Raw genomic sequence first — 18,109 nt, 5'->3', positions numbered from 1 at the left:
GATGGAATTCTTTCATGTGAAGTTGTATTACTAAATGCGGTCTTTTGTGCTGTATAAAAAGAGAAGAGGCTCTTAAGAAGTATATTTCATGTTATGCAAACCCCTTTTTTATCTTGCTATCGCTATTTACTTAAACATGTGCAACATCATCACTCAAATCGCGTTTCCTTTATACACTTGTTGTTTCACTTCTATCCCCACCAACATGCCGTCATCAATTATGCATAATCATAAATGCAAAAAAAGGGAATGAAAATCACAGCTGAGGTATTCATGAAATGATTGAAATGGATGGAAGTTTGAAAAAAAAAAGGAATAAAAATTGTTTGGCAACAAAGTACTCATAAATTTAAGTGCAAAGCAGGGGCGTTCGAGTATTCAAGGAGGGGGAGGGTAGGGCTTTTTCAGAACCCCCACTTTTTGGAAACAATTCACAATTCTTCAATTTTCTAGGATTTACTCTTGAAAAAAAAATTAAAAACTCACCACAAAAATTCAAAATTCACCACCCCCTCCCCCCTTGGCTACACCCCTGCAAGGCCCTGTTATACAGTAAGACATTAAATATTAATGCAAAAAATTTCTACCTTTCACTCACTTCTGATTGAATTCCTTTTCAATTTTCTAAATAAAATTCATTCATTCCTTTGTTCAATCCACTTGTTCCAATGCTTATGAATACAAAAGAGATGGAGAGAACTTGTTGAAAAGAAGATTTATGCGGTTGCATGAATTCATATATGTTTTGTTATTACAACAGCCTACACAAATGGGATATTTTTTTATAAGGCGTTGAGAACTTTGTCAAGTGCCTTTTATCCCGTTTTATCAAATTTTTGATTTTAAATCCCATGACTGTGAATAAGTGCTGTTCAATATCTACTTGACGATTCTTTTCTATTTCAATGAATAAATATTACATTCATTCACGAAATTCCCGAATTTCAATTGTAATAATTTTTGTTGGATATGAATTATATATTTAGAATTTATTGAGGATGGCTATGTTAGCGGTTCTAAGGCATTGGCTTTCAGTTCATGTATTTTTGGGGATAGACTTGGATGAAGCGGAGTCAGGAAATTTGAAGGATTGAAGTTGAGAATATTTGAATTATTAAGACGCTCTAAGCAAGATGCCTTTACTTTGGCACTTAGGGGTACAACTTTAACTCATTGTCATCAACTCCTTTCATATTTTTGAGGCTACTGAGGAATGTAACGTTAGTTCATGGCTTAAAATCACAACATACCGATAAAATGAGATTATATTTTATTCATATTTTGATATCAGCAATGAGATTTGCTGCTAATACCTGTTGTATTGGCATTTTTCTAATGGTCTATCAATAGTAAATCGATGGAAATGTAGTGGCAATAGGGATACACAACCCGAATAACACAAATCGGTTTATCGGTCCAAAATCCGCTTCTTGGCCGGCATGTTACTGACTTCGTATAAGATTCGATTTAAATTAAGTATCATGCCTAGAATAACATCATGTGCTATTCTGATAAAGAATACAGAGTCCTTAGAATATGAATAATTGGTCAGGTAACCTAATAGTTGATTGTTATTAGCATGAGACTAAGATTCACGGAATATACTTTTGATTCACACTCAAAATTCGTTGCTCTGGACTATACTTTTTAGGGTTAGATATCAAAGGATTCCACTCGAATCGTAGTAAGAAAGTGTAGTTGTCTACTATCTATGTGTCTGCTCAAATCTGCTTGTTCATTATGCAAATGCTTGAGAGTTGTAAAATCCAATGACAAGTATATACCCTTAGAACTACCAACAGAACTGCTTTCAAAATTGCCAAATTTTCAGCACATAATCATCAGTGATGAATCATCAGAAACCCTAAATTGTGTACACATATTTCTTTGATATTCAAACACACATCCATATCATCCACACAATAGTCAAGGCATAGATAGAAAAATATATATGAAAATTCTAAAGCACCAAAAACCCAGAGTGTCATAAATTTTGTTTCAATTCTTCTTCACATTTTTTTTTTCGGTTCCTTTTATCTCTTTTTATAGATATGAATAACTGTGCGTAAAATTTATGAAAAACTGAGTGCCTACGAAATATGTGTCATAAATTTCTGATTGAACCTTTGAGAGAAATAAGTATAAGCACTTTCGTTTTGGGGCAAATGTACTCAACACAACAATAAATAAACGAGAATGAGGGGATGAACTAAAAAAAAATATTGGAGATAGAACATATATTTATGGATTTTATAATTCAACATTATGGACGATATCATCGGTGCTTTCCATCGGTAAACATATAAATTTTTTTTGTCAATTCAATTTTCTATAACAATGAACTTCCTTCACTTGCTTCTTCGTTGCCTTTTCGTCTCAAACGTCGATTAAAGAAGATATCTGTTTGCCTTGTTGTGTTTGAATTGGGGCTGAACGTAAGGAATTTTCTTTTTATGACTTTAAAGAATACAATTTTCATTCTCCCTTGAGATTACTGCATCTTATTATGGACCAGGGATGGGCAACCTTTGTGCCGCGGTACACCACAAATTTCAAGTTATGCCATGAACCATACTCAATGGTGAAACTTTGATTGATGCTTCAAATCAAGGTGTGCCACAAAAAACAAAAGGTGGTGCACCCCTGCACGATATACAATAAGGGGGCAATCTTTCCTCACTGATGGTGATATCAATGGTAAGAAATTCATAAAGAATAAAAATATTGAAGGCAAACATGCTTGCATTGCTTTAACAGTTAAATATTCTTCAACTGTCTTCATTCATACATGCTACAAGGAACATCCAGAATACAGGAGTGAGGTATAGACAGCAAGAATTTTCCTTCTTCTTCTCCTGCTGATAAAATTTATTTTTATGTCTTTTATGCTTCTTGTTCATTTCTTCTTCTTGTTTCTGTATGTTTTGGCGTTTATTCACGCATCCATAGACCATAATAATACATAAAATGCTTTCATCGCACATCGTTTGCAACTGTATATATATATACATCTACACGCATTCTTATTATTATTTGTTTGCCTATACACAAAATGAAATCCTGTTGCTGATGAAACATGAATAACAACCACTTATGTTAAAGGCTTTTGCGTGCAATCATTGAGGAGTGAAAGAAGCAGTAAGAAATGGAAAAGGGAAGAAAAATTCTTTTTTTTGGAAGAGATGAATCACATGAGGAAGCAGAACATGAACATTTTTAAATGAGTTTCTACTGACTTGTAAGGATGACTAACTCACTGGGTACCTAAATACTTTTTTTTTTCAATCTTCATAAATTCTTCTTATCCGCAAATTGATGTCAAAAATGATGATATCGGCTTAAAGGAAATCATCTAGAAGAAGTGACTTCAAAAAAGTGCCATTACTCTCCCATTCGTAATACTTTTCAATCTTTCAGCAATTTCTTATTACATTTCACAGTCATCATCTTGATGTGGTGCGTGTGATGTGTTTACTTTGTTGTAGATGGATGGAAAAAAAAAGTTTGTAATGATAGTTGTGCCTTAAGCACATTATTCCCCCTTCGAGCATAACGCGACATTTGCTCAACTAATGCCTGAAAGCATTTATTCCAGTGCCGGAAATAAAAGTGAATTCTTCATATTAAGGGGAGGGATTTTGAGAAGTAAACAGATAAGATTACACATCCATCTATGCTCCACCATCATCATCATCATGTGTAAGACATCTTCAAGAGAGTCAATTTCATGCCGTTCCACCCCTTAATCGTTCACGATATTTACCGGAAAAAGCAGTAGGATGAAAAAAATAGGCAGAAAAATCCCATTAGATGGAGATTTCTTTTTTTTTTTCATCCATCCTATAACGAAAAAGATTAAGGACATTTTCCATTCAGTCTTTAATTTAGGAACATTCTTTCACCAGTTTATACACATACACGAACACATGTGTTTTTGATGTGCGTGCTTGTTACACATCCTGAATTTAATTTTAAGATTAAGTGTGAAGATTCTGCTTCTTTTTGGTTTATTAGGGGATCTTATGGGAGCTAAAAATCGATTTATCATGTGGTACTCGCAGACGGAGTTGAAGTTGAGTACAAGGTATAAGAAAATGAAATTAAATGGTTTAATAAGGGTTGACTTCTGCTGTATTACTGACCGGAAGGTTGGATTTCAACGAAAATCAGCAGATTTCACCGCAGACTAGAGTCCCGTTGGCCAGAAGTTGGGTTTCTTGACTTTTCTACTCTGTGTGCTTTCCGGACTTATCCTATAGGATTCTTACAATATGCCCTCTATTGCATTACAACAGTGGTGAGCAACCTTTTTTATGTCACGGTATTATCCAACTCCAGAAAATGTTCACCAGTGTACTGAGGCACATAAGGTGCTCAACAGTCTCTCACAATAAGGTATAACTCTCTAGGCTCTATGGTAGCAGATGTTTTTAGATTCTGAGCCAAATTTGTAGGTTTACTAAGTCTTTCGAGGAAGATCAAGAATTCCTGGATTGGACAGTAACAGAAGTTCTTGAAGGATAGAGTCGCCTTAAGACATTCTTTCCGCGAGGCAATGGACCCATATGCACCCCACCCAAGCAAGTAAGTTAGTAAGCAAGCTAACAACCCTGCCATTAAATAGCAAGTAAAACTATCGAGACACTTAAATCCCCAAATCCATCCCATAATATGATTTATTTATGAAGAATGAGATAGTTAACAACTTTTACCATTTCACCATGAGATGTAACGAATGTAGCATGAAAATTCATCTATTCATACATACATATAGGTATCCACATGTAATTGAAAATAAATTAAATGCTTTCAATCAAAAAAAAGAGTAAAAGAATATCCTTTTCTGCCATTGTGGAGGATTAGGATTTACAATGTATATGTATGTATGGTCGTGGACATCATATCGTAAAGATGAATGTTGAATTTCCAATGAGCAGAATGATGATAATGGATTAAAAGGATTTTTATTCATTATTCTGTCAAAATATACTTTAATATGTATCCAATGAGATGTGGATTTGTCATTTCAATGCGTTTCCAATAAGCAGCATGTAATGTGTAACATACATGGAAGTAAAAATAAAGCTTATGGATGCGACATTTATATACATTGATTCATGATATTTCTATGCATTTTATGGTTTTAAAAAAAAATTAATGGCAAAAAGTATCATCGCATGAATTGCATTCAATAAGATGCCATTTTAGATACATGTGCAAAAATTGTCGACATTCATTTTGATTAATGTCAGTGTAAATGTGATGAGCATGCAGAAATTTTCATTTTTTTTTGTGCTGCTCGCTTGCTCTAAATAAAGGTAACTTTCATGATAAAAAACGCTATGGTTAGCTGTTAGCAGTGTGTGCATGCACGAGAATAAATTTTCTATGCAGCTACAGCTACATGTGTGTTTTTCAACGTTAGTAATGTTTACAGCACGTAATACGGAGCGCAGCTTGAAGGCAATCTAATTATGTCATGATATGAAATAAAAAAAAAAACGGAGCGCTTACGTTTCCCATGTATAATATATTAGCGTATGACTGTAAACTTTCAATTTCAATATTATTTTTTTTAATTCCATTTTATTAGCATCCGATGCTCCATGCTGAGCATTGCACAAATTGAATATGCATTTTAATAATTCAGCCCTTTACATTTGTTATTTGATAGCTTTTAAGTTAGTAATTAATTTGTGTTGGAAATGCAAAAATTTCGACATAGTTTAGAACCATGAGAACTTTTTGTTTGTGGCCAATATTTCAATAATTATTGCGTCATTTTGCTTAGGTATGCAGAATATTTTAGGTATTATTGTACGAATTTTTATGATTAGAAATGAATCATCAATGAATAATCAGGCCTTTGACTTTTCTTTTTATGTTTTGTAGCTTCAGATTGATAAATGAGGATGGGCTTGCTAAGCTTTACGCTTAAGACTAATGTTGTTCTTTAGAACCACATATTGCAGATTGTTTTAAATAGCTGGTCCAACTTTCTATCATATTTAAACAAGTTTTAGGTCCTTTAACAATTGGATTGGAATTGGTAATTGACAAGCGGTAGCCAGCGATAGAGCCAGCTTCAGGTGCCGACTGAGGGAGGTCATGGATCACACTTGATCTGTAAGGCCAGCGAAGTAAGTAAGTAAGTAACTATAAGATACAAGCATCTTCCCGCAGGATAATACTAGGGCATCGCTTCGTCACTCCATTAACTGTAAGACTCGATGTTAGACTCTGACGACACCATAGCTCCTAATTTCCATTCATGTTAATGGTGGAAAATTCTGTTGTCAATATTTTGCCACTCGGGTAAGGAACTTGAATTCAATCTTTTTCACATAACGTTATATGTAAGTGAATTGCTCTATAGTGACGTCTTTTAGTCAAAGAGCATGCTTTCATAGTATAGCAATTCCCAAGAAATCCCACTACAGTACCTGAATCGGCATCTTTGCCTGTTACGGGACGTCTCTTTTGTCCTCAAATACCAAAGGAACATTATTGCTGAATGACCTCCTTCATTATTCTACACTTGAAACTTGAATTATTATTTTCAAATGAGCAGACTAGATATTCAGACTTATTTTTCACAGTCTGAAAAGTTGTGGCACCTGAGTGGAATAATTTCACAATTCTTAGTTTCATATAAAGTAGCAAGGCATAAAAATTGCAATAATAAATTTATAGATTCTTGGAAAATCATGAAATGTCATGAAATGCTTCCAAAAAATAAACTTGAAAGATGCTTTACCTCGAAAATGAGACACAAAATAAATATTTTATTGATCATAAGCTATAACAAAGTATGAATATCAAAATTCATTTTATATCTGTGGTATATGATATCAGCTTTAAGTGTAACTAAATCCGTATTCACGAAACTTTCTTTTAAGGCAATAATATCATCCGCAATTCGCAATGGATAAGGTTTAGTTTCATTCTTTAAGCAATAACAGTCACGCTTTTTTGTCTGTCAAAACATTCTGGCATATTGCCATCGATTTAACGCAAATTTAATGAGTTCAGCATATAGATAGGAAGGAGGCTACTCACCGCTCTTCAGCAATTGTGGATGGCATTTGAGGTCGATTCCTGAGTATGCTTAAAAAGTGTGGTCCCTCTGATAAATATCCATTTTCAATGTCTGAATATCTTATTGTTGATTTTCTAAATGCATCGCCATCACTGCAATATCCTTGTCCATTCTCCTCATAATAACCGTTCAATGTACGATTCATTCGTGATGGAGAGGACATGTGATTGTTAAAACCACGCATAAGGGATCTCATGGGAACCATAGTTGATGCTATTTCCTTATCATCTTCAAATATTGTCTGTACAACGCCATTTACCTTTGCCGGTATCATGCCGTATTTATTGCCATTGATAAGCAACGGATCATTGAAATTCTCCAATTTACGACTTGAAATTGGATTTGTGTGTGATTGCATTTGATAAATATCTGTATGTATGTTTGCATCGTTTACTGTTCCGCCTGTTGTTATTGTTGCAGACGCTGTACGATAAATGACACTCGAATCAGACGAATTGGATTGATTGTTTGTTGATGTCAAGCGTAAGCTATCACTCATTAAAACTGTAGCTGATTGCATACCATTAATATTATTGTTATTGCCATTGATATTGTTATTATTTGTTTGATTTTGTAATTGATGATTATGTAATGGACTTATGCCAAGTGGATTGACAATTTGTGTCTTTTGCACTATTTCATTATTATTTTGAACTGATATGCTCACTTTTTCAACTTTTATCACATCATTATTATTTTTATTTATATCATCACATTCGACTTGAAGTTGCTGTGATGTCTTCGATGTACCTTTTATTGCAGCCATCGGCTTTGGAATACTGGTACTAACTGATGTCGATTGTGTCGATGCCTTTGCTTGTTGCTGTTGTGACGATAAACCAGTTTTTGATTCGGATTTGCGGCCCACTGGCACTTGCAATTTGGCTTGTGGAATTTTGTGCACTTTCGTAGGCGATATGTCTGTATTTGCACCAGCATTTGTACCGTTGCTCTCTTTTGCCTGATTACTCAATTGACTCTTATCTTTCTTGTCGCCTTTCGACGACTTAACTGCTGTTGTTGTATTATTATTGATTGTCGTTGCCGGTGCAGGAACCTTAGCTTTACTTGATATTTTACCAGTATCTGATTTTTTGGTTGATGTGCTTTTATTACTTGATGATGATTGTGATGTTGGGATATTTGTTGATTCATTATTAAGGCTTAAGCTTGAATCACTTCGTTCACTACGAGCTGATGAGAAGCCACTACTGGAGCTTGTGCGTTTAGATAATTGAGTTTTTGGATTCTCTGTTGACTTGTCCTTTCCGAAAATTTTCAATTTTCCCAACATTGAATGCTTAGTTGGCGTCTGTTGAATTTGTTGTTGCTCTTGTTGCTGTAAATTTGCATTTGTAAGAAGTGATCCGTTGCTTCCATTTTGAGGTGATGTGTATGGTGGATTTGGTATTTTACTAGAGCCTCTGCAAAGACATAAATATAGATAAGTTGAGTATCATGTTCAGTTTTGATGAAAAAAGTTTTGCATGTCTATAAATTTCATAGCAGGTACGAAATATTCAATGAGAATATAAAAATACACCCAATAAAGGAAATGACACATTAAAATTATTTTTCCTGTCCTTTTGACGCCACACACAGGCATCAGCAAAAAATTATGTCCATCATCATATCAAAATATACACTTAGCATGCAAAACACGACACGGAGACACTCTCGTTGACTCATAATAATCTTCTCTTCTTCTCCTCTATCTGTTTTTGGTCTCTTTTTTTGTATGAAGCAACAAACATTATTTCTGACTACTTGACAGTTTTCAAGCGGCAAAATGACTAAACTGATCTGTCTGGAATATTTAATTAAGTTATCATCGGATAAAGCAGGAAATTCTGCTTTATAAATCTCTGCTGCTTTCTATTCAAATTCTTCTTTTTTTTGAGAAAATTGCATCTGAAATAATTAACTTTCTACTGCTCCTTTTTCCATACCATTCTCACACCCTCTTGTTCATTCATCGAGCAGCTAAACGATTTAATTTTTTTTAAATAATTTAATTTGCATTTTTACTTGAAATTCTTCTTGTTCTGTTTATAACGCTTCTTTATCATATCTTGAATAAACTTTGCATTGCAAATTGAAATAAGAATAAAATTCTCAGCCAATTAATTTCTAGGATGTTCCACTGGTATAGGGATTGGTTGTGTTAATAACTGGATTTTCTGATATCAACTAAAATAAATATTTGTTATGGCTACTTTGATTAAAATTCTTGTTAGTATTCTACTTTAATGTTAAATAGTGTATTAAGAGTTCAAATTTGGATGGATTTTGAATAGAAATGTCAGGAAGAATCAATTAAAATCACTTTCCTGAGACAAACAATTAATTTAAATTCCATATCATATAGCGATCAATAGAAATTTCAAATTTACTTCATTGAAACTAAGAGTCAACTTCAAGTTGACGGGAAGATTTTAATTCAAACACGACTCAATGAAGCATTTTAAAATTTTGAGGGAATTTTAGTTAATTTAAGATTGAAGATTGAGTTAAGAAGTAAACAGAGGCTGAACGAAGGCTGAACAAAGGCTCTTAAGATTATAAATAAAGTGCTGAAGCGTAAAAATGAGAAAAAAGTTTTATAACGTTTATTGGAAATTTAAATATTGTTTACTGTGCTTAGTTGAAAACCCCTTTTTATACAAAAGTTCAGTTTGAATTTGGGGCCGTTCACTTATTACGTTACGCAAAAAAACGAATTTCTAGACCCTCCCCCCTCGTTACAAAATGTCGTTACAAAAAAAGGCTGTTACAAAATCCTAGATGTATTTGAATTTTTCAATGCAACATTTGATGATGATGATGATGTTGGAGGCTTATGCTGCACATATGCGTTGGCGGACATGAAAGAAATTATAAAGCATTATTTACGTCACAAAAATATCCTTGACATTGCACTAAACTTGAACAACAAAATTTTTCTATCAACTAAAATAGAAAAATTATTTCTGAGTCTGCAAAAATTAAAGCCTCAGAATCTGACCTAGTAAAGCTTCAAATTGGCTCTCCGACAGAAAATTAAATTACTGTCGTAAATTCGCATTTTGCTCAGCACCATAACGTTTTAAAGACCCCAAAAGTTTTGCCTTGAGTCAATTAATTTCAGAAGAAGGATTCCATATTTAAGACAAAAACAGAATGAAACCCTTCATAAATTCTATTTATTAATTCCAAACTCCTGAATATTTGAGAATAACTTCAGAAGTTGTTTTCTCATATCAAAAATATTTTATGAATCACGACTGAAAGTCCTGAATATTTTATTTGAACAAAAATAATTTATTTTCGGTCGTAAAGGAATGAACCCTTTTTGTTAACCTCATGAATTTCTTTAAGTATGGAATAAAACTCAACATTATTCAGAATTATTGAAGCTTTATGGCAGTGGTGGGTAACCTGAGTGTCGCGGGACACTAGTATGTCATTTGGAAATGCCATGAACTGTATCTTTTGGTCAAAGCTTACCACCAAGGTGTGTCGCGACAGATAGGTTGCCCAGTACTGCATTAAAGCATGAATTTAATTTTAATACATTTCGTTGCCTTTTTTTCACTCGCAAATGTGTGATAATTATATGCAAATGATAATCACATACAAAAATTGACAATAAATCATACAAAAAAAAGCAATTTTAATTGATTTTATTTTTGCAAAGTGGTAAATCCTGATTTTGTATCCATTCATTTGCTCGCTTAAAGTTTTAATTAATCGCAAACAATCGCATAACTATGCGAGTGCAAAAAAAAGTTGTTCAACTGTCGGGGATGTGTCATTAAGGGGTGAAATTACGGAAAATTTATAAATAAATAAATACCCAATAATTAGCTTATCTGAATTTTAAAAATTGAGCAAATATTTTTAAATCACTTGATTAAGTTTTTCCTGAAAATTGATTAAAATTTATTACCTGATTCCATTTTTTGTCGGTGTATTATTATCAGGCGGACTATTCGGCCGACTGCTTTCATTCGATGGACTTCCTGATGCTGCTTTATTCGATGGAATTGCTATAAATAAATGAAAATATATATCATATACAACATAAGGACTGATGGACGTCCATTCAAAATAAATTGTGCTTAAAACATACATGATTGATGATTTGGTGTGGGTGGTAAGGGTCGTATTTTATCCGGTGGACATCTTCTTGTTACAAGGACAGTAGCCGGCAAGGGAATTGCTGTTGCTCCATTTGCTGTTTTTGTATAAACTGGCAGTTGTCTGTAAAGGCATGAATAAAAAGGAGACAGGATTAAAATATTTTGCATAGACACATGATCATCAATGCTCTCCTGTCTATCAAGTGCTCAATGATATAAAATTAAAAATTTAATCCAATTTTCATGGAAGATATTGTCTGTGCCTGTATACACATACACATATCCATGTATGTAGATGAGATGAACTTCTCTCCCTAAAGTAATTGTGTTAATTGCGTCCCACATAATCATAATGGTATAGAATGATAATTAATAGGATTATCGGGCTGGTAGGCTCATTGATTATGCATACACATGCTGCTTAAAAATTAATTGATTCATGAATACTTGAAAAATGATGTATGTTCAGGCACTGGGTAGCTTACGAGTTAATTAATGTAATCTGTATCCATATGATATTAATTTATAATTTTTTTGTGTCAAATTTTATATTCTATCCAATTTTTATCCTAGTCCACAGAGGATTATGCAGGAGATAAAATGCAATTAATTTCATGGAATCAAATGCAGACATGGAAATTGAATTTCTCACAGTCTTTCCGACAAACGGACTTTTTGGAATTTTTGAATATATTGAGGAGGCCACAATAAACATAACAATTAGTCGATGCGACAGGACAATGCACGAAAATACAATTTATAGACATTCTTTATTCATGGCGCATTTGGCATATCGGTATGAATGTGAGACTTGCTAGAAAACAATGGATTTAAAGGCGATACATTGCAAAAATAAATCAATTTGCATTTTTCGATCGTATCCCCATATTGGCTAAATCTGTTTATATTCTGTCTCATTCTCAACATCCTCTCTTATTCAGTTATTAACAAACATTTTATAATTTATGATACACAGGTCGTTCTCATTCACATGAATGTTTTTTGTGTATTATTTGCTGTTGGTGGTGCCGCAAAAAACATGATTGCCGTATTGTCGATATGTTTAATACGCTCGTATCGAGCTTACTATCAATTTATAGCAAAATAAATGCAAGCATTATTTAATATTTACATTTTATATACGATAAAGTTGGAATTTTTAAGATTTAAGCATTAATTTTGACTGGACTCATTGAAATAAAGTCCAGAGTTGGAAAAGCTGATAGTAGTTAACTATGTCTTATTTGACATTTGCCTAGCTTTCCATGTTAATGATAAGACATGTTAATTTTCTAACATGAATGCCTTAACATGACATGAAATGCCATGTTAATAATAAGACAAACCGCCGAAATTTGCAAAGAAGTTAAAATTTAACGGCTTTTGGAAATTCAAAAAAAATCGTCAGTTGTGAGTTTTTTTTTTGAATCAGAAAAGTCCGTTAGAATCTTGAATTCTAATTTTTTGACCTCGAGCAATTTTTAAGGCGCCATCGGATTGAGGCATGGCATGAATAACAATCAATCTATTCGGACAGCGAAGTAAGTAACCCGAATAGCACAAATCGTATGATCGATCAAAAATCAGGACCCAGACTGACGTGATTCTGACTTGGTGTGAAATTAGGATTGAATTCTAGGGTCTACCCTGTTTGGTGCTAGATTTTGAATCGATTGGCCAACTTGAACTATTCGGGTAAGTAGTCCGAGCGACACAATGCAACAAATCGTTCTGTTCTCCTTAAAATTGGTCAAAATTTGATATCATGATGCTGTCATAGCAATTTCATGTCTTCAACGTTGTTTCGGCAACATAGCTGTGCCTTAGCGATCATGCTGTTCTCTTTGGGTAAGGAATTTGAATAAAGTACAAGAAATTCAATTCAACTTAATAGAAGCACTCCATAACTTTATAATTATCAGCATAAATCAACAACCCAGCTTTCTCGTCCATTCTAAAAGTTCCAATAAACCCTTCTTGCCACCTCGCATTCCTAATCATTTTATGCGGGTTCATATTCAATAAAATTATTATTAAAAATTTCTGCATGTGGCTGGTATATATACAACAAATAAAGCATGTACAATATTTGAATATTGGCAACAGTCAGCATAAAGCCATCGTCTGAATATAGATTACTGGCTTATAATATAAACAGAATGGAAAGAAGAAAAAAAAAAAAAATATATGAAAAATTCGTGTTGCATATTTATGCAATAAATGTTGAATATATACTAATAAATATTTTACAGATGATTTCATACTTTTTTTTCATAAATAATTTATTTCCATTTCTTTATTCGCATTGTGGAATCGGATTAAAGTTCGTTGATGCAGAATAGAGTATAAAAGGCAACAAGAAAGTTAAGTAAATAAGCTACCTGAATTTCAACTTCAACTAAGAATGAGACATAGTGAGAGGTGGATTTTTTTATGCTGGCATAGAACTATGTATGAACAATTTCCTACTAAATGCTGCTTAGTGAAAGTCTACCATAAATCACAATTCTAATAATTTCTCATAATTTGTCATCATAAATGTGGCCGTTACGTGCGGAATTTATGAGGCTATTGCAATATCACCATGAGCAATAATGAAAATCGTATTTATGTCCAATAGGGATTTTCATTTTAATTACAGCAATTTATTAATACCATTTGTGTATATCACTACCTAGTTCAGTGATTTATTTGTATTAAGGTCAATATTAAAATCCAATCGAATGGATTTTATTGTACATCCATAACATTCTGAAGGGGCTGTTCATTTATTACGTAACTTTAAAATGCCGGCTATTTGTGATCTTTCCTTTACTTACGTCTTGCTTATTTCTCTTTTCGTACAGAGCTTACTTGGGTCGTTGACCGTACAGATCATCAATGATCCATGGAGTCTCTAAGTTGGCGTCTAAAATTAACTCTATTGCTGGCTGACCTTTGATAATTAAATTCAGTCCGGTACGCTTTACTTACTACTTAATTGGCAAATGCGAACGAGGGCTCATTGCTACATTTTGAGTTCATCAAGCGCTGGATCTGCCTTTAGATAACTTCTGTTAGTTTCTAATTTGCAGCATTTTAGCTCGTTACGCTTTACTTTGCGTTTCTTATCATTGGGATTATTGCTGGCGGCTTGCTAGGCCAACGTAGCCTAGCAAAACTAGTGTCTTGTTAATCTCTGCCCCACTATGTGGCTTGGACTAATGATCTCTCACCACGAGAAGGAGGGGTTAGGGCATGGTATTGTCAAACTAATTATGGCACAAGGCAACATATGCTCTTCATTCTTAAACCTTTTAGAGTCGAACAAATCCCCTAACAGGCCTATAGCATGCTTACATGGTACAGAAAGACCACTACGGTACCTAAAAGTGGTTTATTTGTCTGTTAGGGAACTCTAAAGAAATAAATCGGTATTGCCAAAAGCATAACAAAATCTAAAGCTCAAACCCCCATAAAAGAGAGTTACGTAACAAGTGAACGGTCCCAATGAAAATTAATCCTATCCAAAATGGTACTAAAATAATGTAAATTTTAAAGAAAATTAAATATTTGATGAACTTAATGCTTTTACCTTTGCTTGATTGCAGGAGAATTCGGAAGGCTGCGACATTTTCTGCCCTTTTCACGTCTCGAAGATGAATTACCCATTTTTTATTACCAAAAATGCTACTTTTAAAGGCTTGCTTTTTTTGCCTTTTCACTTTTTTCCTTCACTTTCAAGTTCTATGTCATATTTTCATCCTTTATATATATTCACAAAAAAATTCTTATTGCTCTGCTTTTTGTGTATAATTCAAACTTTGGAATTAAAAAAAAAAAGGTAATGCTTATTTTTTTACTTCCTTTCTACACATTAATTCCATTTTCACCAATGGGTAAACATTTAATTAATGTTGTCTTTAAAAATAACAGAGAATATTGTATTTTTTCAACATAAAAAAAGCAGCAAAAAGAAGTAACTTTGCCCATGGGGCTCATATGACCTTTCTCATTCAAAATCACTCCAACCTTTCACATTTTCATTTTTATTCAATTTTCTTATTGCTGCTCTTGTTTCAGTTCAGAATATGGAAACATTTTTATTCATGTTTGGGAAAATTTTATTCGGAAACAGAGCGGAAAATTTTAATGAAGTTTATGTCTAATGAAACAGCATCGTGGTATTTATGAAAATGTATAGTTCTTGTAGTGAACTTAGTAAATTAAAAATATAGACTCTAGACTCTTTAATGTAAACAGCAAAAATTGCACTATTCAATTTAAACAAACCAGAAGCTAGACGATGTGATTAATTTTGCACTAATTTTGACTTGTTTATTGCATTGAGAGGAAACAAGCATCAGGCTTGTGAACTTTGTGAGTGTTGGAATTTTCTTGAGTTTGTGGATGGAACGCATTTTTGAACTTTTTACATATTTTTTATCTCAACGGAATTGTTGAATTTGAATTTAACGTATTTTTGTAATTCAAATTTCAAAACCTAACAATTTTCTGAGCTTCGTAGTTGTATGCCCTTTTAAGTCATTACAATGCTTATAGTCAGAATAGCTTCATGTAGACTAGATCGCTATTTATTAACGACTATGCTCGAATGACACAAATTGATCAAATATATCTTCAGACAGGCGCGACTCTGACTTGGTGCCGGTCAAATTCGGTTTAAATTCGACACTAAGTCTGAATTATGCCTGCTGCCGGATTTTGGATCGATTAATCAACTTGTGCTTTTTAGAATGGTTACTAAGTTAGGTTCAGTTTGATTTGATTCGACTCAAGTCAGCTCCAAGAAAGTCTAGTTAAGTCGACCTATATGATGTCAACTTCGAACTCTGCTCTTAGTGCAGACATTGCCATCGCATGTCTTCGTAAAAGAATCATTGTTTTGAATCTCAAATTCTGACTAATAGTTGTTTCCATATTAAGCAGAGGACTTAAACTTTATATGGAGTCTTGTCGACTTTTCAACACAGAATCCAAGTCATCTTCAAGTTCTTTCAATTTCTGAGGCAAGAACTTCCTCTCAATTTCTTAACAAATTGGCTCTTTTCAAAGCAAACAAAATCTAAAGTTCTAAAGCAGAAATAGCCATCAAACTGAACAACAAAGAAGAAAATATTGAAAAAGTCTAGACATTAAACTTCTATAGCCATAACAGGTTCGTCTATTTATCTTTTCAGCGCCACAAAATTACAAGTTAATAGGAAGCATCTTTCTTAACAAATTCACCTTCCGTGTGAAGTATAGCTATCGTCATCGTTATTATTGTTATAGTTGAGTAAACTGCCACGACTGAAATTTATCGGTTTGGCATGGAATCGAGATGAAGGAATAAGAAGAACGTTAAGAGGAAGTTTTAAGGTGCAATACCAACTGATGATGCGAGACGAAACAATAGAGTGAATGTAGAGACTTGATAAATGTGAAGAATGTAAGGAACTAATAAATATTTACGACTTGTTTAAAGGCTGGTGCTTTTTTATAGCTTCTCTATTTTTTTATTCTTCTTCCACTAATGTAACTATTAGGTGATTCAATGATGTAAGCTTTTAGCCTTTTATGTACGATAGTCAACATTTGCGCAAGTTTATGTCTCATGCATTGTGTAATTTGAGGAGATAGCAACAAATTTTTCAACGTCATTGAATTTCAATCAGAATATAAAAATCAAATAGCAACTGAACTGTATAAATCGATAGCTACACATAGTTCTCGTTCCATAGAAATATGTCGTAAGCAGCAGTTGTTAACAACAATCACAATATGAATAGGATATTGCTTATTATAATTATTGTATTCATTTGGGGGCTGTTCACTTATTGAGTAACATGAAGAATTCATTGCCTAAGCTCTGCACAGTTGCATGACCCAGGCTGTGTGCTTAACTACAATTTGTATGTTGCGAATGCACAAACCGAGTTGGAACTAGGAACAGTGAAAAAGCATCCGAATCTGACATGAATTTCCCTGGGATCGAACCTGAGTCGTTAGGGTCGGTCGATTGTCCGGCACTCTAACCACCATGCCACTGCTGCTTTTTACTGTCTATTAGATACCCTTGCAAAAGCCTTACATAATAAGTGAACAACCCCTTGCTTAGCCAAACCATTGTTCTCGATAGAGAAATCGGCAGGCGTGCAGGCAAGAAAAAAAACTGAGAATCCACAAAGTTATTTGAATTTTAATTATAAAAACAAAGTTAATTAAAATCTTTTTTTTTTGTTCCTCTTGTTCGGCACACACATCAGATTGGGTATACAATAATCAACATCTGGTGACGCATAAGCATCCACAATGATAATGAAGACTATGATATTATGGTTATGTAAATGCAGATAGAAAGGGAAAATTAAGGATAATGAAAATCTATAAATGAATGTGTGTTTAAATGAAAACCATCTAGTAAGTGGATGCCATATGAATGTCATTGCTAATGTAAGAGGTGTGAGGGATAGAGATCTCTAAGTTGAATGTTTTCAAAGATGTTGATGGTCTCATTAGTTTTAAATGTGGTTTCCCAGGGGTAGTAATGTGATTTGGAACTGGTTTTAAGCTGGTAATGATTCTATTGTTTAGTCTTGAACCTAAGTATGTGGAATTCTGTCGTGGTTTCTCAGTAATTAATAACAATAATTATTCAAATTGCATGTTTTTTTTTCTGATTTTGTATGTTTGACTTGCTCATTTGAATTTTTTTCCATTTAACGGTTTTTCTATTATTAAATTTCGCTTGATTTGGTTTTGTTAAATTTAACGAACATAGTTTTTGCCCTCTTTGTTTACATTTCGTTTGAGTAAAATACAGAGTAAATTATTTAAGTTAGTTATAGGTCATTTTGTGAACTAAGTTTTACGATTCTATATAGATGTGGACTGAATAAGATGATGA

The 18,109-nt window shown here is 33.4% G+C and overlaps 1 protein-coding gene across 6 annotated transcripts in view; it reads right to left on the bottom strand.

The window, feature by feature from the left end:
- sick (sickie) overlaps nucleotides 1-18,109 on the bottom strand; it is a 175,706-nt gene that overhangs the window by 59,038 nt on the left and 98,559 nt on the right. For all 6 annotated transcript variants that reach the window (XM_070652545.1, XM_070652540.1, XM_070652542.1 and 3 more), the window contains 3 exons: nucleotides 11,211-11,341; nucleotides 11,028-11,127; nucleotides 7,060-8,523 (listed from right to left, as the gene is read on the bottom strand). In XM_070652545.1, coding sequence (XP_070508646.1) covers nucleotides 7,060-8,523; nucleotides 11,028-11,127; nucleotides 11,211-11,341 — 1,695 coding nt within the window. The remainder of the gene's footprint in view (nucleotides 1-7,059; nucleotides 8,524-11,027; nucleotides 11,128-11,210; nucleotides 11,342-18,109) is intronic.

The sequence above is a fragment of the Chironomus tepperi genome, unplaced genomic scaffold, assembly GCF_022539635.2.
Source record: "Chironomus tepperi strain 1889 unplaced genomic scaffold, CSIRO-AGI_Ctep_v1 contig_48, whole genome shotgun sequence".
Lineage (NCBI taxonomy): Eukaryota > Metazoa > Arthropoda > Insecta > Diptera > Chironomidae > Chironomus > Chironomus tepperi.
Note: the sequence above shows the minus strand (reverse complement) of the source record. Positions and strands in the feature narration are given on the sequence as shown.